We start from the raw sequence: 22,590 nt of genomic DNA on the forward strand, positions 1-22,590 counted from the left end.
AGGTCTCCCAGCCAAAACATATTATTTTATCAAAACAGTAAAGCCATTGTTTCTTCCATACGAGTCATTATAAGCTGTTCATTTTCATTTTTGTGAGGTGGAAAAAAGGCAAGTTATATAACTACTTTCAAATCAAAATTTTTACAATGACCTGATGGTAAGTAAAACGGTAGTTAAATATTTATATCATTTCAGTCTAACAATCAGGTTAAATCAAGAGAACTCTAAAAATTAGCTATCAGTAAATAAATGCTAAAAATGATATATGTAATTTTAGAATATTCTCACATGCAATGAACATGTACCATATGCACAGACGCATGCACACAGACAGCAGCAAATACAAACCTGCACACTGAAAAACGTAAATGGTATCTCAATCGTGAACCAAGTAGAAAGATGTGCATACCATGATCTAAAATTGGGTACAATTTCAGTCCTGTGGAAAGAGACAATTGTACCTACATGCTTTTTTTTTTTTTTTTTTTAAAGAATGCATTATGAAGAAAAGTAGCTGAGAAAGCTTAGTCACTTTTTTGTGGCTTACAGCTTTTTTCTCCTCTTTTATTCCAGGCTTAAACAAAGTTCAGTGGGGCATCAAAATGCCTGTTTTAAATTACAGTCTGTATTTTAAAATAGAATGCACGCACGGCATGTTCCTGAAGCTAGGGGGTGGGAGTGTTATTCACGGAAAATTGAAGGCTTGTTGAGTCAATAATCTTCTTTCACACAGTAACAATTTTCAGCTAAAATTTCTTGACCCAAACAAAGGAAAACAAGACCATTCAGTTATTTTACAACAATTTAGAGAAGGCAAAAGAAAAAGATGAGAAAAAAAGAGAGACACCTCTAAAATCCTACGTTGTGAGGGAAGAATAGGAAATTCTGGCTCAGGTAGAACCTTCTCTACATGTATTTATTTCCTCTCCTAAACTGACAGTTAACATTAAAAATTGTTACTTCTAGTCCCAAAGAAACATAAAAGCAAATAACCAGTCCACAAATGCTACTATGAGCTCCTGCTGGTTATATATCCCTTGTTATATAAAACAGATGTGTGCCTTCAGAGTTACCTGCGAAGTGAAAATCTGTAAATTAAAAGCTATTTTCCCACCTAACTTGGATAATATAAAGTAAAATGCATTCAACGCCTCACGCCGGCCATTGCCGGCAGGAGCTGGAGGTAGCAGATCCCAGTGCCCAGGAGAAGCAATAGGAGGAGGAGGAGGAGGAGGAGGAGGAGGAGGAGGAGGAGAAGGAGGATGGCAGGGGTGAAGATGGCATCTAGCCCAACACGGCAGGCACTGCCATGCCAAAACCAGAAGTGCAGGCTAGGGTGAGAAGAGGGACCTCAGAACATTAGAGTCATGTGGTTTTTTTCTTCTTTTTAGCATAAAAAATAAAAACTTACACTTGCAGGAGCTGGAGTCCTGCCCTGGCCTCTGCACCATTGCGGAGCTCCTTGTATGCTCTGCTCTAGGTGGCTCTAGACTCCCTAAGACCCACTCTGGCTCCCCTTTCTGCTAGCCTGAGGCCCCGTGGGGTCCAGGCTGCCCCTGTGGCCCAGGCATCCAGACCACAGAAGAGCTCTGTGGCCTCACAGAGGTCACTTGAAGAGCTGCAAGCTGGTCAAAGCCTGCCCATTCCTCATTTGTTATGGCAAAATTTGTATGCTGACTTTTCTATTAGCCAGGAATATCTGCATTTATCATCCCTTACTAATGAGCCTCATTTATCAACTATAGATCATCCTTATCCTTCTATTATCAAAACCAATATCCTGCAAATCAGTTATGTTTCAGCCTCTCTTAATCTCCAATTTTGTCTAGTGTCTATTTTTTTATAGTACTCCTTCATACTCCTTCATTAATTTTTTAGGAACTAATTGACACTCCTATAAAATGGGTTGAAATTCATTTCCCCCATATTTTAAATGGAAATTTTCAGAATACTATATGAAAAAGTTTGCAGGGGCATGCTTAGTTGAAATGTGTTTTAAAAAATTAAATTCTTAAAATTAATGCATTACCACTAAGCAAATATCTCAGCTATGACAAATTTAGAATTTTATTTTAACGGAACTGAGTATGTCAACTTAGAAACACTTTGCACACAAACATCTGAATTATTTAAAAGCAAACTATAGTTCTTTCTCAGTATTAATTTATTCAGATTTTCCATTATATTTAGCCTGTTTTTTTCCTGGAAGAATTCCAAACTGTTGAGGTTTTATTGAATTTTCATTTACAGAACAAATATTTAAATGGAAGATTGTTTTGAAAGAAGGAGAGAGACATACTTTCCTACTTCCTATCTTGTTCACGTTCAAGCATTATCCTCTATTTTCAAAATGACTATCAATATCATGAAAATATCCTAGGGAACAAAATCACAGGATAGCACATCCTAAAGAAATAATCCATTTTGGAAAACAAACATCTGTCAGAGTCATTATCATATTTTCTAAATTCAGGTTTTCCAGCAAGGTCCTGAAATGCTCTTCTTAATCTTAATCCAAAAATAACTGATATCCCCAGATAGAATACACCAGCGATTAAAATTATGTTCAAGAACTTGATGAATCCTAAGAAGCTGAAGTACTGGGTGTTCCCTTTAAAACTTCCCCAAGACATCAAAATGTGTCTGTACCTTTGGTTTCGAAACTATGCAAATGATAAGGTACACCTGCAGATGTTCTGGGGGACAGGGCACCATCCTTCAGAGAACCTCCTCTTCCTCCCTGGCACAGGAGGCTTCCATTTTATAAAGTATTTTCTCTAAAACTCTAAAACTCAACATACCCTAATAACATTTTGGGAATACTGAAAATAAACAGCTCAAGTCTTCAGCTGCACACAGGCATCATCCGTGCCTGAACACTGAGATAAGCCTGACGACAGATATGGGTTTTCCTTCATTAACTTATACTTTTTTTAATGTTCATAATGATTTGAGAAGGATCAATCAACGGAAGACAGCTCCCCTCTTAACCTTTTAAGGACAACCATTTAAATCAACCTCAAACAAAAAGGTTTCAAAATACTTCATTCAATAGCCATATATCTAATTCTTACCTGGTAGATTTTAACTTTTGCCAAAACCTGCCAACTAACAGGTTGAGATGGTCTTTTCTTGTTATATTTCTAGCTGGGCTGGACTGAGAACTAGCAAAAAGCTGAAGCCAGTTAAAAAGTTATTCCGGGTAGTTTCTAATCATTCACAAGAACGATATTATCCAATCTACATGCTTAGGACATCCATATTAATGTCATCAATAATCAAATACGCTTCCAAAATACGTGACCTTTTACCAGTAACTAACGTAAGTGCCATTAAAGATTAAGAAACAAAAACCAACACAAACAAGAGTATTCTTCTTTAATTAAAGGCAGAACACTGCATGCTCTGCTGCTAATAGCCAAGCCCAAAGAATATTCTTGGTAATAAAAGTTTTCCAACCATTCTCTTTCAGGCTTCCAATATCCTGTTTAACACCCTCTATTTCAAAGAACGACCAGCATTTACTACCTCCTTCCTTTCACAAAGAGCCAAAAAACATATGCTTTATCTAAAGCCCAATATTTCCGTCTAATTGCAAACTCAACAAAAGTGCCATAAGCACTATTCGACACATTTAGGGATTTTTAGTTAACTCAGAAAGATCAAACCCTTTTCATGTCAACCTCTTTAGATATTTCCTATTTAAGGAAGAAAGGGTCACAAAAAGGTTTTTAATGACCTGATGAGCCTTCTAGAATAGCCCATATTCATAGACATATTTTACAAAGTCCTAACAAATCAGTCCATTTTCAAACGCTCTTAAAATATGACGGCCAAACTGATTGTATTCTATATCTTAGGTAAACAGAATAATGAACCTCCTATCTGAAATACAAAGCTAGCGGCATGCCTCTCTGAAGAATAAAACAAATTAGTTATTTCTAAACTGAGGAATATTAACGACTCTTCAGATCCCTGGAGGGAAAAGCACTATAAGAAAGTGCTTATATAGTGTTTTATAAGAAAATAAAACTTCTTCCTTTTCCATGTTTACTTCCTTTTATACATGGTTATGAATATTTTATTAACTATCCATCTGTAATATAATTACTGAACTTATGATTACCATTTCTGTCAATTAATTTTTTATAAGTAAAAAATATGTATTACTAAGAACAGAATGCTTTCAGGGTATTTTTAGCTTAATTATCCAAAGTGTCCACTTCTTTTCTTAAAGCTATGGTAACCAAGGTAAATCCAAACATCACTTGGTAAAATAGAATCATTTGAAGAATAATACACGCCTGGCGATGCAGACGTCCACTCATTTAATCACTCAGCAGCACCAGCACAAAGAGAGCACAGGTGCCCCGGGGGCCATTCAATGCCACCTAACAGACCCCTTAGCAATTAAAAGAAAATTCTGAAACTGAGGAAGTCAATTTATTTAAAAATCATTTTTATAGAAATTTTTGAGGAAAATATTTACTGAACAGGACATAATAAATACCACGAAAAGCTTCTAGTCAAACAGGGGAGCCAAAACAATGTTCAGGATAACTATAATAAAAGGATAAATAATAAATGTCACAAGAGGTGAAAATTTAACTGAACATTCAACAAAAAATGTATTAAACCCATATTTGAGGGCTATCTTGAAACATAAATTGAGGGATATGCAATGTTTATGAAACAAGAAATTAAGTAAGTGACAGCATCTTTTAGACCTTCCACTGTGTCTTTAGCTTAAATGCTGGGTTTATTTCATACCAATATTAGAGGTTGTGAAAGCTAAATGTGCTCAAATTTTAAGTGATAATAGTCTAAGAAAGAGAGCTCTTCAATGTTAAGATTCATCAATAGCAGTAATACCAAGGATGTATAAACTAATATACCTCAACAGGGAAATGCTGTATGACTAAGAGGTATAGAAATAAGTGGACAATATTAAGGAGGATTTGTTCAGAGCTTAGGTCTGAGTCCACTAAGCAAAAAGTAAATATGACTGGTCATGGCCCCAAGACAACAAGAGAACAAGTTATTAATTTATCAATCATTTGCTTTCTGCAGATGATGTGAAGATCTATCAAGTCAGCTGGAAAATAGAACTGCATTGCCTACTGAAGGTCATGAAGAATTTAATGACATGCAAATATAGAAAAACAGGATCAAACAACAGTGAGGACAACTTGCTGAGGGATCAAATGATAGATGTAGCATAAAGATACTGGAAATGCCTTGATTTCTTATAATGGAAAGTTGTTACGTTGTAACAAACATGCTAAAAGAAAAATATACTTAGGATACAGGTAGAAAATGTCACATGCAGAAACATATAACAAACCTATCTCAATGTAAGTAAAAAGACTAAGAAATTACTACTTGAGAGGCATTCTTGTCATCGTCATTATATAAAATGAATAGAATAATTACACATTAGAATCACTATGCTGCATTTCATAAACGGTACAGATAACACAATACACTTAATTCCAAATTACAAAACTACAGGTTTCAAATATCATGGATTGACTTTAGGTGAAAAGATAAAATTTACATCCCTGACACCTGAAAAGGAAAACCAGAACACAAGAGTAAATCTACAAAGGATCCAATAGCAAATTCAGATGTGATAACAAATACAGCTTTATGCGCTCTCCACAATCAACCCAGCCAAGTTAGAGGACTACAGTATCTAATAAAAGCAACACTGTAAAATACAGACTATTAGAGCCATAACAGAGTATCAACAAATCATTCCCTGAAACCACAATGACCTTAGCTGTGTGCAACTTAATTATAAGTATCCACATAAATAAAAATATTTGTAAGCCCCATATAGAAAGTTTTTACACATGCAAAGCCCTTGTGGAAAACAAAACAACTGGTGTAATAAATTTCATTTAAATAAAGCCAAATTTCATCCTAACAGATTGGGGGTTTCAGGTATAGCAGGTTATCTTACAGTTTGTCCTTTATTCAGTGACTGAATCTTCCACACACTTAACATAAAACCTGGAAACTCTGTTCTCTAAAAAGAGATTACTGAAATGTGCTTGAAGAACTACTGAGTCAACCAGCATCTTATTTATCTGTGAGTTACAAGAACAGAAAGAAAATATCAATAGGGGTATTTCATTAAAAAAACAAAAAAACTTACATTAGGACAACTTTAAATACTTTTGGGAAGTAGGCAAGATAAAGGTTAAAGAAGATAGCTGTTACACATACACAACAAGATAGAAATAGAACAATTCAGAAAACATTTAAATGGTTGATGACTATATTCATCTCCTAAATGCTTTCATCCACTTTTCCAGCAATCTAGTTAAAAGCTCCTATCCCAGAGCAAACTCTTCAGTCAGTTATCTGAAACTACAATACTTCATGCCATCCCTAATAACACTGTAGAATTAGCTGAATGTCAACCATCCATTCCAACACAGATTCATGGCAAAAGGCATCTACTAGTGAGTGATGCTGAAGTTTTTGAGTAGATATGAAGAAAGCAGTTTGCCACAAAGTATTCTTACAGCTATGCAGAAAATCTGCATCCATTTATGACAAATTTACCAACCTGTGTCACAGTACAATATCATCAGCCAGTGACAAATCTACAAGGTCGAGCTTCTACAAAACCACTAAAAAACTGGTGAAAAAACTGGAATTCACTGTTTATCTGGCTCCCATGCATCTATTTTAAATTTCATAGAGCCACAAAAGCTAATTTCCAAATATGTAGTAAATGTAGTATTTATCAACAGCATGCATGCCTCTCTCTCTCTCCTCCCTCTCTCTCTCTCACGCGGACACACTACATGCTTACTAGGCTGTGAACTATCTGCTGAAGAAAGTTTAGCAGCATAAAACGCAAAATCCAACCCTACTTCCCTCCTTCAAAACCAAATACCTAGACAATAAATACATCAACACAACTAAAATGGGGGAAAAACGCCACAATAAGATTTCACCCTCTCTCACATAAAACTAAAAGGTATAAAAATTAGAGTTTCAAAAATACATCCATCAGATTCAAAGACAGCAGACATCCTGTGGTCATCACTTACCTTCTCTAAATCTGCATATACATCAAAATGTATATGGTATGGTATGCACGTCAAATGTCATGTATAACATTCACTACAAATGTTTGTTCTCATGTTTAGAAGTAATATAATAAATCTAAGTTAATGCAAACATAGTTGAAATTCCAATTAAAATCATGACCATCCTGAATTCCCATCTTAAACAAACCTTCTCCATAGAAACTAGGCAATGACAATAATCCTTCAAATAAATGTAAAAATATTTATTTGTACAGATTTATTCTTTTTTTTTTTTTTTTTTTTTTTTGAGATAGAGTCTCGCTCTGTCGCCCAGACTGGAGTGCAGTGGTGCGATCTCGGCTCACTGCAACCTCCGCCTCCTGGGTTCAAGCGATACTCCTGCCTCGGCCTCCTGCAGACTTTTTCTTTTCATTAATAAAGAAGACTTCCTTTAAATTAGGTTCTCTATAAAAAAGGCAAATTAAGTAGACATGAACTATTTATGGGCATCAACACGATACCCCATGTAATAGCCACTATTCCTATAAATAGAAACCTCAATCACCGTATACTATTTACTGGTGGAAATACTTAATAAACAGTTTTGTCATTTTGTTGTTGTTGTTGTCTTTTTTGAGATGAAGTTTCACTCTTGTTGCCCAGGCTGGAGTGCAATGGCACCATCTCAGCTCACCACAACCTCTGCCTCCCGGGTTCAAGCGATTCTCCTGCCTCAGCCTCCCGAGTAGCTGGGATTATAGGCATGCACCATCACGCCTGGCCAATTTTGTATTTTTAGTAGAGATAGGTTTCTCCATGTTGGTCAGGCTGGTCTCGAACTCCTGACCTCAGGTGATCCGCGAACCTCGGCCTCCCAAAGTGCTGGGATTACAGGCGTGAGCCACCGCGTCCGGCCTCAAATTTTAAACTACTTTCTTTTGGGGGATTTCTCATTACATAAATAGAAAGTCCTAGAAGAAATTCAAATTACTATCAGATATTTTATCTCATTATTTGTATCCTTTGCAAAGTGCAAATTTCTTTTAAGTTTTAACTCCTATAAGGACACCTCTGTTTTGTATCACTACCAAAAAGCAACAGCCTAAAGAAAGCTCAACTGTACAACAGCAATAACCGCCTGCACACACAAAATCGACCAGCCGCATAAAACCTTCCAACTGATGTCTACACTCTGCAACAGAGATATACACACATGAAATAGACTTATCCAGGACTACAGAGCTCCTAAAAGGTAAACCCTGAAAAATTAACCACAAAATATACCTGAAATCTAGAAACTTCTCAATCATGTCATAATATAAAGTAGAACAAACAAAAACAACAGCTCTTTCTAAAAATCTTTAACTCATCACAATTCCAAATCAGCACAATAATGTCTTACTGGTAAACTTGATGGTCTTTCTTGTTGTATTAAGTTCAAGTCTTCATGGTTAGGTTTTCCGGGGGCCAGAGGAGGTTGAGATCTAGTTCCATAGCCTTCCTGAGACATGTCCTAAAAAAACACAAACACAACGCACTTCATAAATATCTCAATGAGTTGTAAGCTTCTTCAGTAACTAAAATTAAACAAAAGCTTGGCTGGGCACAGTGGCTCATGCCTGTAATCCCAGCACTTTGAGAGATCAAGGCAGGCAGATCGCTTGAGCCCAGGAGTTCAAGACCAGCCTGGGCAATGTAGGGAGACTCCATCTCTACAAAAATAAAAAATTAGCTGAGTGTGGTGGCGCAGCTACTTGGGAGGCTGAGGCGGGAGAATAGCTTGAGCCTGGAGGTGGAGGCTGCAGTGAACTTTGACCACACCACTGTACTCCAGCCTGGGTGACAGAACAGGACCCTGTGTCAAACAAAACAGAACAAAACAAAACAAAAGCTTATCACAACCAACAACTAATGTTACATTTTAGCAGACATAAATATGTTATGGCTATAATTTAATACATTATCAGAAAGAAAAATTTTAAAAAGCAGTGAATCATTAACAGCAGAAATATAAACGATATATACATTTATATATATATATATAAAATTAACAACTAAATTTATTATGAGACCATACCAAGTACTGTATTTGAGTTTTGCAGGAAGAAGACTAGTTCATAAAAATGGGGAGGGAGGTCAGCTGTAGCCAAACCAAACTGTCTTTGAACCCAGAGCAAACCAAAAGCTCTCTGTATTGTTGAATTCCGATTTTGGCCAAACTGTCTTTAATATTACCTCAAAAAATGGAAATAACTAACGAAAACCTTACTATCAACTATATCTTAACACGTCCTCTCAATTACCCACAAAACAGCATAAATTGTTATTAAGCTCATAGAATCCGGGGTCTGTACAAAACCAATAAACATTCATCTACAGAACTCCATATGTTCATGGGGCACAGTTTTCAGAGAACCACCATAAAGAAGAAAACAACAGTGGGGAACAAAACACACCCAAAAAACCTGAATGGGGACAATAAACATAATTAGCACGGCCTTTCTGGCATCTTGTCAAACACTCTTCCGTATTCTGCATGGCTTCAGCATTGTGCTGAAATAATTAGCATATATGACCCAAACACCACACCACACCACATTTACTGTACACCAGTCCCTAGCTACCTAACTGTGTATGTCAGCTACTAAACATTCCACCACCATTTCCCCCTGAAGTCAAACAGCAGGACAGAATTGTTAAATACCTATTATAGCATGTCTCAATTGGCACTGAAAGTTGAAGAACCAGTTTCTAATTGAAGAGGAAAAAAAGAATGGAAAATATTGCTTTAAAATAAAATTATCTCCCTTCCCTTGTCAGTTCAAATATGTGCTGGCATTAAAGAAACATCATATACAAGTTCTACTTCTGTTAAGTCCCTGGAATATTGCTTTAAAAATTAATGTTTACTACTTGAAATCCTATAAAAAGCTTCTGCTGTCCCACCCCTTTCTTGCACACTTAAAATTACATGGCTTCTTAAGCCAGGAAACTTTGGACCAATAGCTGGTACCACAAAGTACACAAGCTGTACAAACTAGATTTAACCAGCCTAGTGTTGGTGCGACCCGCCTTTCAACAGGCTCTGAAATACAGGAGCGTGCCAATAATTCCAGCTTTTCCCATGTAGCCATTCTTCCCTTTAAATACATCTCTATCAAAAAACAAACAAACAAACAAAACCCTCAGATATTTAACCTCTACTAGTAATGTACCCAGTTCATATCATATTTTTCTAAGAGAATTCAATCCTATTTGTCCAGTTTTTCTTTGATAACAATAAGGTGAGAGTAAGCACAGGCAATCCAAGGACACTTAAAGAGTGGCTCTGCAATCTGGTTGCCAGCAGAGGGTGACAATTAAGCTTGTGGGGTACAAAAGCAAAGGCTGAAAGATTATGACCATTCCCCCCACCACCTTCCCCCTCAAACACCACGTTTCTTCCAGATCCTAGATTTCCACTTGTCACACAGAATTCCCGCTGGGTGCCCTGCAGGTTCCTTTCCATAAACAGCATGGATTTCAAATCAAGCAGGGCACAAGGCCTCTATTCAGGGGCCTTCACCCTGTTACAAAAAAGCACAAAGGTGCAGGACAGCCTCACAATGGGCAAACAAATGAGCAGACCCCGCCTCCTCCTCCAACACACGTGCACACAGTTTCTGCCCAATGCCTAGGCTCTCTCTTTTTTTTTTTTTTTTTTTTTAAAGTAAACTTTAGCTAGGAAATAGTAACAGGCTCAAAAGTCCTATGCATATTACCCTTTTATGTTTCTTTTTATTCTCTCTTCTTTGCTCAATGAACTGCTTTCTAAAGAAGTTGAAAAGGATCATTACAACTACAGTGGATAAACATTTCAATTTAGACATCGTCCCCCTAAAATAAGCAGCACAGACTAACAGACTACGAAAGCTATTAGAAAAATGTATTGTGGCCTTACAATTCCCTCTTTAAGGCCTTAAAAGTTCAAAATAATTAGATTCCACCAAAATCTCCAATACTATTCCTAACCACAAGAAGCTTTCAGCTATTAAGTACAGTTGGAAATAAAATCAAAACAAAATTTAAGTGAGAACTATTGAACAGGAAACTTGTTCTGCCTCAGTTTATGTTTGAACATAAGTATTGATTTAATAAGGGAGCACACAGAAAAGGTGCCAACTTGAAACCTATAACAATCATCAACTATATATATACTTACAATGGGACTATAAAGTCTGTTTGGCTGCTTTAATAACGATATAAAAATATTCCATATGAAACTTGAGCTTTTTCATCTTAAAAGCTATATTTATTTTTTGTTACATACTTATTTTCATCTCAAGAAGAGTAAATAGACAGTAAGAAGGCAATGACAGCATCAGAAAATAAAGAATATGTTCAGCATCATATTTTATAAACAAAGAAGCACAGCTTTACACTTTAAAACATTACTGCCATCTTTGGTTATTTGTAAGTTTAAGCAGCCAGTGAACACCAGTGAAACCAATATACGCATATAAATAATCACATTCATCTGCTGTATATGTAAAGAGTCGTAACTCTTTAAAAGAATACCATATTGTGATAATGCTGCAATGCACAAGAACCAGGCAATGGGAATGAGGTTTTCCCTTTCAGAATTCGTCAGTACTATTTTTTATACATCTCACTCACAATCTTTTAACCATTGATGGACTCTGGCCTTAACCTTCTTTATGTTATGAGTCAAAGGTTAAAGGGAAACTGACTCACAAAAGTGTGAAAAAAAGTTTAGGGTAGTAATAATTACACATTTGTTTCAGAAATTTTCAGTTTGGTATTTCTTTCCCTTTTTTTTCTTTTTTTTTTTTTTAAGAAACAAGGTCTCACTCTGTGGCTCAGCCTAATCATAGCTCACCGTAGCCTCTAACTCCCAGGCTCAAGCAATCCTCCCACCTCAGCCACCCAAGTCCCCCTAGTAGCTAGGACTACAGGCATATACCACCATGCCTGGCTAATTTTATTTTTATTTATTTATTTTAATTTTTTAAGGACGGAGTTTTGCTCTTGTTGCCCAGGCTGGAGTGTAATGCACAATCTCGGCTCACCGCAACCTCCACCTCCCGGGTTCAAGTGATCCTCCTGCCTCAGCCGCCCGAGTAGCTGGCATTATAGGCATGCACCACCATGCCTGGCTAATTTTGTATCTTTAGGAGAGACGAGGTTTCTCTATGTTGGTCAGGCTGGTCTCGAACTTGCGACCTCAGGTGATCTGCCTGCCTCAACCTCTCAAAGTGCTGGGATTACAGGCATGAGCCACCATGCCCGGCCTAATTTATTTATTTTGAGAGATGGGGGTGTCACTATGCTTCCCAGGCTGGTCTCCAACTACTGGCCTCAAGTGATTCTCCTGCCTTGGGCTCCCAAAGTGCTGAAAATCAGTAATGAGCCACTGTGTCCAGGCCTCTTTTGACACATGTCATAGAAGCTGACTGAATGCCCACTATGGACTTATTTCCTTTGCTGGGTACTTGAACATATCACAGTATGAAATGAAACATGACCAGGAAGAAAACACTAGAATCCCACTTCTACTACAGGAAAGAGTAAAGATAACTATTACAAGGGCCTAGTAGAAAGGCCAGGAGCAGGAGTGCTTCTGTTTTCTTTTATTAGGAAATGAATAAAATCCTATTGGCAATAAGTAACTTTGAATAAAATGTAGAATAACCAAAACGTCAAAGACCCTTTTTAAAAAATTAAAAAGAGAAAACATTCCCATGGTATAAGCTTTGAATTTTTTTTTTTTTTTTTTTTTTAAAGAGACTGAGTCTCGCTCTGTCATCCAGGCTGGAGTGCAGTGGCGTGATCTTGGCTCCCTGCAACCACCACGTCCCGGGTTCAAGAGATTCTCCTGCCTCAGCCTCCCAAGTAACTGGGACTACAGGCATGTGCCACCACGCCTGGCTAATTTTTTGTGTTTTTAGTAGAGACGAGGTTTCACTGTGTTAGCCAGAATGGTCTCTATCTCCTGATCTTGTGATCCGTCCACCTCAGCCTCCCAAAGCACTGGGATTACAGGCATGAGCCACTGCACCTGGCCAAGCTTTGGATTTTTTTATTTACCTTTCTGCAATTTTTCAATGTGTTACCAAGTTCAAATGTGAATTTAAATCCTTTTTCCTTTATATATAACTAGAGCATATTTTCTGTAAACAGCATATTGTTCAGCCTCTTAATACATTGTAGAGCTCATTCTATATCTACAACTAAATATCTACTTTATTCTTTTTTTTTTATGGTCGCACAACAATGCATTATTTGTAGGTACAGTAACGTATTTAACTAGTCACTTATTGATGTACATTTAGGTTGTTTCCAGTCTTCCCTTCTTCATACAGCACAGCATCCTTATGCATACATCTTCATATGAAAATCTCTGCAGCATAAATCTTTACAAGTCAAATTTCCGTCAAAGGGAAATTGTCCATTTTCACACTGCTATGAAGAAATACCTAAGACTGCTTAATTTACAAAGAAAACAGGTGTAATTGGCTCGCAGTTCTGCAGGCCGTACAGGAAGCATGGCAGTTTCTGCTTCTGAGGAGGCCTCAGGAAGCTTCCAATCATGGTGGAAGGCAAAAGGGGAGTGGGGTGTCTCACACAGCGGGAGCAGCAAGGGAGAGAGCAGGGAGGTGCTATACACTTTTAAACAACCAGGTCTCATGAGAACTCACTCACTATCACGAGAACAGCCCCAAGAGGATGGTCTGAAACTTTCTTATTCAAGAGAAACCGCCCCCATGATCCAATCGTCTCCCATCTGGCCCCACCTCCGACACCAGGGATTACACTTAGACACGAGATCTGGGTGGAGACACAGATCCAAACTGTATCAGATTGCTACAGGTGAAATTTTTACATATACTGACAAATTGTTCTTAACAAAGAAAGTGTCAATTTATACTCACAGTCCATCATTTTGGAATAGAACAAAACTTACTCCAGGTATCAAACTACATCATGTGAAAAAGTAGCAAAACCAGAGCAGGGGATGAGTGGGAAGATGGGTAGACAGTAACCAAAAAAAAAAAAAGAAAGAAAGAAAAAGAAAAAAAAAGAATTTAAGAGCATATAGACTATAAACTAAAGGATGACGGAGGAACGGAGGACAGGAAGGAGCGCCTTGGTCCCTGACAAACAAATGGCAATGGCACCTAGTAAGAGGTCAATGAGGAGGTCTCCAGATGCCAGCAAAATCCAACAAAGAGCGTCAGGTCAGAAACAAAATGCAACAGAGCTTCCATGGTGTCTTGATCTGGAATAAGTGATAACTGTCATGTTATGTAAGAAAAGTTTTTCCAATCCTCACATCAAGTACAGATGAGCTAGGAAGAGAGTTAAGATGGCCACATTGTTATGATCTTGCAATAATTCAGAAGGAGAGAATGAATGACGATTTGAGCAGTCTCAATAATTTCCTGATCCTTTTCCCTTCATGCTTTGGAAATTCCCTATCACCAATTCCAAATCCTAAAAGGGAAACAGAAGCCCATCCCAGCATGTGAGGGTAAGGGGAGAGGTGGCTGGGACCACCTCCACAGAGAGGATGCCTGGTGGCCACACAGCCTGCCACGGTTTAGTGAAATCATCCCTAGGCTTTGGACGTCTGGCGTGTTATTGACCTCCCTCCACTTTCTGTGTGTAGACGAATTTAAAATATCATTTCCAAAAAGAAAGCGATTAAATTCATACAACATGCACGTCAAGGATGGCACGCTCAGCCCTTGGCACCTCAGGAAAGCCCCAATGACAGCTCATATTCACAAGAGGGGACTTGTGACAGGTACTGTGCACAGAGGTAGCGTGCACAGGGGTAATGTGTGCAGTTCGTCCTAATGACACCACCACAAGATAGTTGCTATTGCTACCTCGTTTTTTCCTACCAGGAAACAAAAACTGAAGTCATTTGCAGAGCTAGCTTATGAGCACTGTGCTGGAGTATCTGCAAGTGATGGATATCTCTTCATTTCTATAATAACTGTACACTAGAGACAACTGGAAGCGTCAAACACTATCACATAATAAGGGATTGAATATAATTTTTACTTTTTAAGGTTTTAGCCTGGGCTTCATATATTCCCCTAAAATCTCTTTTGAAAAATTACAATCTTAAGTAGTTTATATGTGGAACACTTCTAAAATATCAACTCCAGTATCATGAATAAGTAAGAAATGCTAAAATGAAAAATTCTCTTCCACAGGTGTGAAGGCAAGGCCGCACTCCTTATCATCAAGCATTACTAGAAGCCCACAGGCTGGCGGGGGAGCCAGGTGAAGGAGCCCGCCCACCAGATTATGTTCTTTAAGGATCTTCTACCAGCTCTTCTCTTTCCCCTGTCCTTTAAGAACGGGGACTCCTCATGTCTGCACCCCAAGGACTCCATGTGGCCCCCCTGCTTGGTGATGATACCCAAATCTCTACAGGAGGTCCTTAACTACATCCTTAATGTCTGGACCTTTCGAGAGAGTGCCTTGCACTCATCGGGACAAGAAGTGACTCTCCCAAATGACCCCACAGACCTGTACCTTCTCCCTTGGGCCCCCACCTCATCGAAGGTGAGCACCCAGATGAGATCGCTCAGAGCCACCCCACACAACTCATTATCTCTTCTGCAATCTGTGCATGTTTGACACATCGCCAAAGCCCAAATCATCATCCAGTCTGTCCCCTTCCTCCCGATCCAAGAGCCGACACCCGCACTGCGGTCAATGTTGCTGACTTCCTCAAATACAAGTGCTCGGAAAATGCCTCCCCAAGGCCTACAGAAGGAAGTCTGAGTCCCAGTCTGGGCTCAGAAGAGCTCTTCAGGCACCCTCCGGCCACCAGGTCAGCTTCCACAGGGCCGGCCCCAGGATGCAGAGCAAAACTGTGCTTCACCTGTTCAGCTGCCCGGGTCCCGTGGGCCACGCGGCCACTGCTCCTCGGTGCCTTGCAGCCGGTGCAAGTGGATGCCCTTCCTCCTCCTCACTCTCCTCAAGATCCTGCTAGAAGTTAACCCTATCACCCTCCAAAACAACTACCTCAAGCCAACTTCAAATGGGCTCCTCTTAAAGAATTTAGAATGCCATATCTTAACTATCTGTTGTGTATGCCAAACTGGACACCATTTCTCCAAGACGTGGATGCTGTCGTCTTGGATTCCCAAGGGCCCAGCATGGTTGGGTACTGGATAACAGCTAGGTGAATGACTGAATGGTTTCTATGAGCTTACACTTAGAATTAGACACAGCAACACAAAAACAAGTGTATGAGGACAAACACATAAAACTGAACAAAACTTGGGCACACAGCCAAGAATATTTATCATGTTAACAGCTACTTGCCTAGTAAATGTGCTACAGAACACATTTTGCTGTTTGTTACAGGCAGTCTTATGGCAAAAGGATGACTGCAAAATAATGCAGTAAAAATATACTGGAAATTAAGACTGCAGAAAGCATCACTGAGGCCACCAGAATGGTGGTGGGGCTGAGGGTGGGGAAATCAAGACATTTGATGCTTACCAAAGAACAGATCAGGAATAAAATATCCTACCTCCCAAAAAATGATGAGTTTGGCAAACCTACAGATCAAACCACTAATTTTAGGAAATAAAAAGGTCCAAGCAACATGTTAAACCATTGCAAATCAATCAGGAAATCCCAGGCTGCGGGAATTTCTACTAGACAAATGTCCCAGTTTCAATAAATAAATGGCAACAGAAAAAAAACAAAGTGAGAGGACGAGAAGGAGAGGAGATGGAGGAAAATCCTAGAAATGAAGGGATTAAAAGATAACAACAAATTGTTAACACTGGACTTTATTTGGATCCCAATTCAAACTACCCCAGAATGTAAATTAAATAACAATATATACTCCACTTACGAGATTATTGGAAATCTGAACACTGATAATTGATATGAATAAACTATTTTAACGGTGATAGCTGTATTTTGTCTCTTTTTAAAAGTTCTTTATCTTTTAAAGGCACATACCGAAATATTTACCCATTAAATGATACAACATCTAGGCCAGGCGCAATGGCTCACACCTGTAATCCCAGTGCTTTGAGAGGCTGAGGCGGGTGGATCACGGGGTCAGGAGTTCGAGACCAGCCTGGCCATGGTGAAACCCTGTCTCTACTAAAAATACAAAAATTAGCCAGGCATGGTGACAGGCGCCTGTAATCCCAGCTACTCGGGAAGCTGAGGCAGGAGAATCGCTTGAACCCGGAAGGCGGAAGTTGCAGTGAACCAAGACCACACCACTGCACCCCAGCCTGGGCAACAGAGAGAGACTCCTTCTCAAAATAATAATAATATCTGGAAATGTACTTCAAAATAATAAAGGGGTCAGGGGACGGGGGCGTGAGACAGGAGAGGGTAGAGGTGAAACAAGATGAAGGTGGAGTGACATGTGCCAGATTCATTACACCATTATCTACTTGTGTTTACGTTTGAAAACTTCCTTTTAAATGAAAGTAAAGTTAATGGTATGAAAGGCAACTTCATGAATCTAGAGTGGGGCTGAGACTGACTATGGCTTTCATCTGAAAAACTATGCCTCCAACCTCCTCCCCTGTGAACACACATTAAGCATTAACCATAGAACTTTCAATCTTTCTGTTTCATAACGCCCCCACCCATTTTCATCTTTAACCTGTTTGCTGCACTATTAAATCCTAATGCTTAGCTCTCTTAAACAAACAAAACTCCTCCATGATCTTAACCAAATTGACCTTAACAATTTCATTTTTCCCCTAGGTTCCCAAAGTAAAACCTGCTCTTCTTGTTGACTCAGTGATCCTTGTTCAATCTGTTGATCTCAGCTCAGGGTGCCCTCCTAGCCTAAATCTGACACTCTGACTTTATCTTAGCCCCACCTCTTAAAGGCCTGGTGTCCTATTTCACCAGCTCCAAGAAGCCTTATGCAGCCACAGACCTCTTCTAAGCACCCTGAACCTTTGAGTTCAGACAAACCCAAATTCAAATGCCAACTTCACTATTCACCAGCTGTATGATGCCAAACAGCTTAGTTTCTTATTCTACCAGCCATATTGGGTGGCGATGGCCTATGCAGACCACAAGTGCATCACATCCACCTTCACTCCTCCTGCTTGTCTATCTCAGGCTCATGATGCTCAGAGAACAGGGGTGGAATGGCTCTCCTGCATATGCCATGATGAGTACTGTTCATTATCTGCTCAGAAGACTACTAAATCCCTTTAATTCTTCCCAGTTCACAGCGATGGTTTCCCTTCCCCTCTGCTCCAAAAATCTTTTAGTTTAGATAAAAATCATGTGTCCAAAGTGCAAATGTTTTTTGACTGCAACTAATTCCAGAGGCCAATTAGAAGCTTAAAACCATTTTTCTTCTAATAAACTACATATATTATTGATGAGTCCAAAGAATATTCAGGATATTATTTATTTTCTATCAATGCAAAGGAATAATTATTTCCAGACATTTTTAAACCTCTTCTTTTTTTTTAATTTTCTTTTTTTTAAGAGAAAGGGTCTCACTGTGGTGCCCAGGTTGGACTGCAGTAGCATAATCATAGGTCACTGTGACCTCAAACTCCTGGGCTCAGTGGATCCTTTCTCCTAAGCCTCCTGAGTAGCTGGGAGTACAGGTGTGTGGCACCACACCCAACACAAAACCATTCTAGAAAAAGGACAGGCTTGTATCAGGTACTTCATGATGCTTTCCTACTGGTAAGTCTCAGTCTTATTGACAAAGGACTCATCACTGCGAAATGCCTGCAATCCACAGAATGTCACCATGGCACAGACACCCATGTAAACAAGGACCTGCAGTCCCTGGCTTCAGTAAAGAGGAACCCCGAGGGGATTCGGAAGAAAAGAAGGAGCAACACCAAGAGCAGCCGTCTCCCCTAAGCTTAAGAAGCAAGAATCCTGGAAGCTGCTAATTTATATTCAAAACTTAAGACAAGCTTTTAAATTTGCCTTCTTTCGTAAGAAAGAAGTTTTCGTAAGACTTCTTCCTAAACTAAAAGTGGGCTCAGAATGAGAAAGGAAGCCACATGGTTGCCTAAAATTAATTTTCCTAAAATAATCAACATAATGATAGGCAAGACTAAAGACTAAAGTAGTTAAGATTTTTAATAATGAATGTATTTTAATAAAGTCATAAAGGCAAATGAGCCACAGTAAATGTTCTGCTCTCTATGCTTTTTGTAGGGAAAAAGTAACGTATCTAATAATTAAAAAAAATCTATACAACATCCAAGAATCTCAACTCCCTGTAACTTATTACCTAAAGAATTCCTTTCCTCATCCGTAAAACCAAGATACAGTAGCTCCCCACCACCCTTACCCGCGGTTTCGCTTTCCATGATTTCAGTTACCCATGGTCAACTGTCGTTCAAAAATATTAAAGGGAAAAAATTCCAGAAATAAAAAATTCACAATTCACAATTTTAAATTGCCCACCTGGATGTTACTCCTCCCTTTGTGCGGCAAATCCACGTTGCAGGCGCTTCCCATCCACTGGTCACTTAGGAGCTGTTACCAGATCCAGTATCAGTGCTTGTGTTCAAATCACCCTTATTTTACTTCATAACGGCCCCAAGGTGCCACAGTAGTGATGCTGGCAATCAATCAGCCAAAGCGAAGCTGTAAACTACTTCCTTTAAGTGAAAAGTTCTTGACTTAATAAGCAAAGAAAAAAGTAGCACATGCTGAGGTTGCTAAGATCTAGGGAAAGAATGAATCTTTTATCCTTGAAACTGTGAAGGAAAAACAAATTTGTGCACAGTGTGCACAGAGTTCAGTACTATCCACAGTTTCAGGCATCCACCAGGGATCTTGGAACTTATCCCATTCCCTGGCTAGCAAGGGGGACTACTGTATAAGGGACCTGCTACTAAGATACAGGAACCCACCGTCTAAAGTTGGATTCATGACCATGACACACTGCCTTCAGGCAATTAGCACTGTGCCTGGTGCCATTTAAATGTTCAATAAATGTCAGCTATTGTTATTTTTAAAAGCATATTTAAGAATGAGAATCAGTCTGGCCACCATAGATTATGCCTGCAATCCCAGCACTTTGGGAGGCTGTGGCAGGAAGATCGCCTGAGGTCAGGAGTTCAAGACTAGCCTGGCCAACATGGTGAAACCCGTCTCTCCAAAAAATTAGCTGGGTATGGTGGCACACACCTGTAACCCCAGCTACTTGGGAGGCTGAGGCATGAGAATCACCTGAACCTGGAAGAAAGCAGAGGATGAAGTGAGCCGAGATTGCACCACTGCCCTCCAGCCTGGGTAACAGAGCAAGACTCTGTCAAAAAAAAAAAAAGATGAGAATCAACTAATAGAACTTTATCCAGCGGCCATGAAGCTAACATGTTGGTAGTAACAGCAGCTGCTAATAATTCTACATCACTTACCGTCTATGAGGCACTCTCCTAAGTGCTTTGCTCATACAATAAACTCTTGATTTTCACACTGACCCTATAAAGTAAGTACTATTTTACTCATGAAGAAACTTAGATTGAGTAACCTGCCAAGGTCACTCAGTTGGCAAGTGGTGGAGCAGGGAGGGGAACCAAGATATTCTTTCTCTAGAGTGTGTGCACTTAACGATGCTCCTACCCACCAGATAAGGAGGCACTTCTGGACCCTACCTGACGGCTGACAATTCCCAACCTGAGGCTGGGGTCCAGGAATCTGAATTTCCCAGATTTGCCTATAAATTTCAAGGACTGTTGATTAAGTATAGTGTCAAATTTTCATTAAATTATAATTAAGTGAGTCCTACAATGTGGGGTTTTGGATATTACTCCATTACCTGGCATCTGTAGTAAGGCATTTTGCTGTAACATTAACAATGATTAATTTCCCGGGTAGATACCTGTCCACCCACGCTTCACCTATCCTCCTTGGGCCAGCGATGGTCTCATTTGTCTTACTGTGGTTACAGCAACAACTTGAAAAGATCATCATCAGCTTTTCAATGACATGGCCCTGCACTGGCATCTCACACTTGAAAGGCTAACTCTTGCTCTAAGAACCCAAGCCCCTTCCTCTCCTAGCCAAGAAGTAGACCACCACGGCACATGAGCCACAGACCTGAAGGGCCACAGGGGGCCTTCAGAAACTAACAACATCAGTTCTTCCTACCCCACTGAGGGACCATAACTCATATCTAGGGCCTGAATTCTCGACCTGGAGTAGAAGGGCTTTGAACACTCCCCTGAGAATACAGCAACTCTGTGATGCATGTATTTGTCTGGGAGGAGAATCTGTAGCTTTTACCAGATTTTCAAAGACTCCAGAAAGATTAAAGGGTAAGAACAGAGATGATCGACAATGGGATTTACCAAAACTGAGAACATCATAATTTCATAGAGATGTTTTAAACCAGATTAGCTGCAAATAACTACATTCAATATTGTAATACTTTTCTAAATAACTGAAATACAAATAAAAATTACTCAAGAATTTGCAAATATGTCATTAGTATCTGAATTAAACATGCAATAAAAGCCCAGACTGCTTAAGTAACTCTAGTCTGAAGAGCTACCTAGGCTGGGCACAGTGACTCACCCTGTAATCCCAACACCTTGGGAGGCCGAGGCGGGCGGATCACTTGAGGTCAGGAGTTCGAGACCAGCCTGGCCAACATGGTGAAACCCTGTCTCTACTAAAAATATAAAAAAATTAGCTGGGCGTGGTGGCGCGCACCTGTAATCCCAGCTACTTGGGAGGCTGAGACAGGAGAACCGCTGGAACCCGGGAGGCAGAGGTTGCAGTGAGCCGAAACTGCACCACTGCACTCCAGCCTGGACGACACAGCGAGACTCTGTCTCAAAAAGAAAAAGGGTGGGGGACAACCTATACAGGACACCTTACGTTATTATCCACATGCTTCACTTAAAGAGATGGATACCATGGGGGGTTGCAAGTGGCATGACAGCGACCTGCGGAGACAGAGCTCCTGAGCCCACGTGCTGGATAAACAGGTCCAGAACTTTTTTTTGTCAAAGAGAGTGAAGTAAAGAAGTGCCAGAAAGATCCTGCCTCAAAAGCCTGCCTTGCCAATTCGTCCCTAAAACTGTTGAGGGAGTTAATCTCAAAAGTTGTCTGATTTCTCTGTGAAATGCCTATAGAGTGAAAGCTAAAATAACTGAATGAAAGAGAGAGAGAGAAAAAGCTAGAAAAACAGAAGAAACAGCCAAAGACAATGAAAGATAAAGAAGCTTCTGTTGTTTTGCATTGTATCCATAATGCTTTCAAAATGCAAGAAGCATAAAGGATTCTGCCAAATTTTTTTACAAGTATGTATTACTTTTTGAAGTTTTTACAAGATGTTAAAATGGATCATTTGATTTACAAAATTATCTCTTTCCCCATTCTAAGAGTACAGACTTTCAGAGAAACAATATACTACAAAGAACTTAGCATCCAATTACTATCAACTTTACCAATCTTCTATGAAAGTAGACAGGCCACAGGCATCCCCTTTCTCTAAGAAATAGCAGAAAATGTGAATTTTTTAGAGATTCCCTTACATTTT

The 22,590-nt window shown here is 39.4% G+C and overlaps 1 protein-coding gene across 7 annotated transcripts in view; it reads right to left on the reverse strand.

The window, feature by feature from the left end:
- ARID1B (AT-rich interaction domain 1B) overlaps positions 1-22,590 on the reverse strand; it is a 442,915-nt gene that overhangs the window by 273,244 nt on the left and 147,081 nt on the right. For all 7 annotated transcript variants that reach the window (XM_031667341.1, XM_031667340.1, XM_031667337.1 and 4 more), the window contains exon 4: positions 8,449-8,559. In XM_031667341.1, coding sequence (XP_031523201.1) covers positions 8,449-8,559 — 111 coding nt within the window. The remainder of the gene's footprint in view (positions 1-8,448; positions 8,560-22,590) is intronic.

Source organism: Papio anubis, chromosome 6 (assembly GCF_008728515.1).
Source record: "Papio anubis isolate 15944 chromosome 6, Panubis1.0, whole genome shotgun sequence".
NCBI lineage: Eukaryota > Metazoa > Chordata > Mammalia > Primates > Cercopithecidae > Papio > Papio anubis.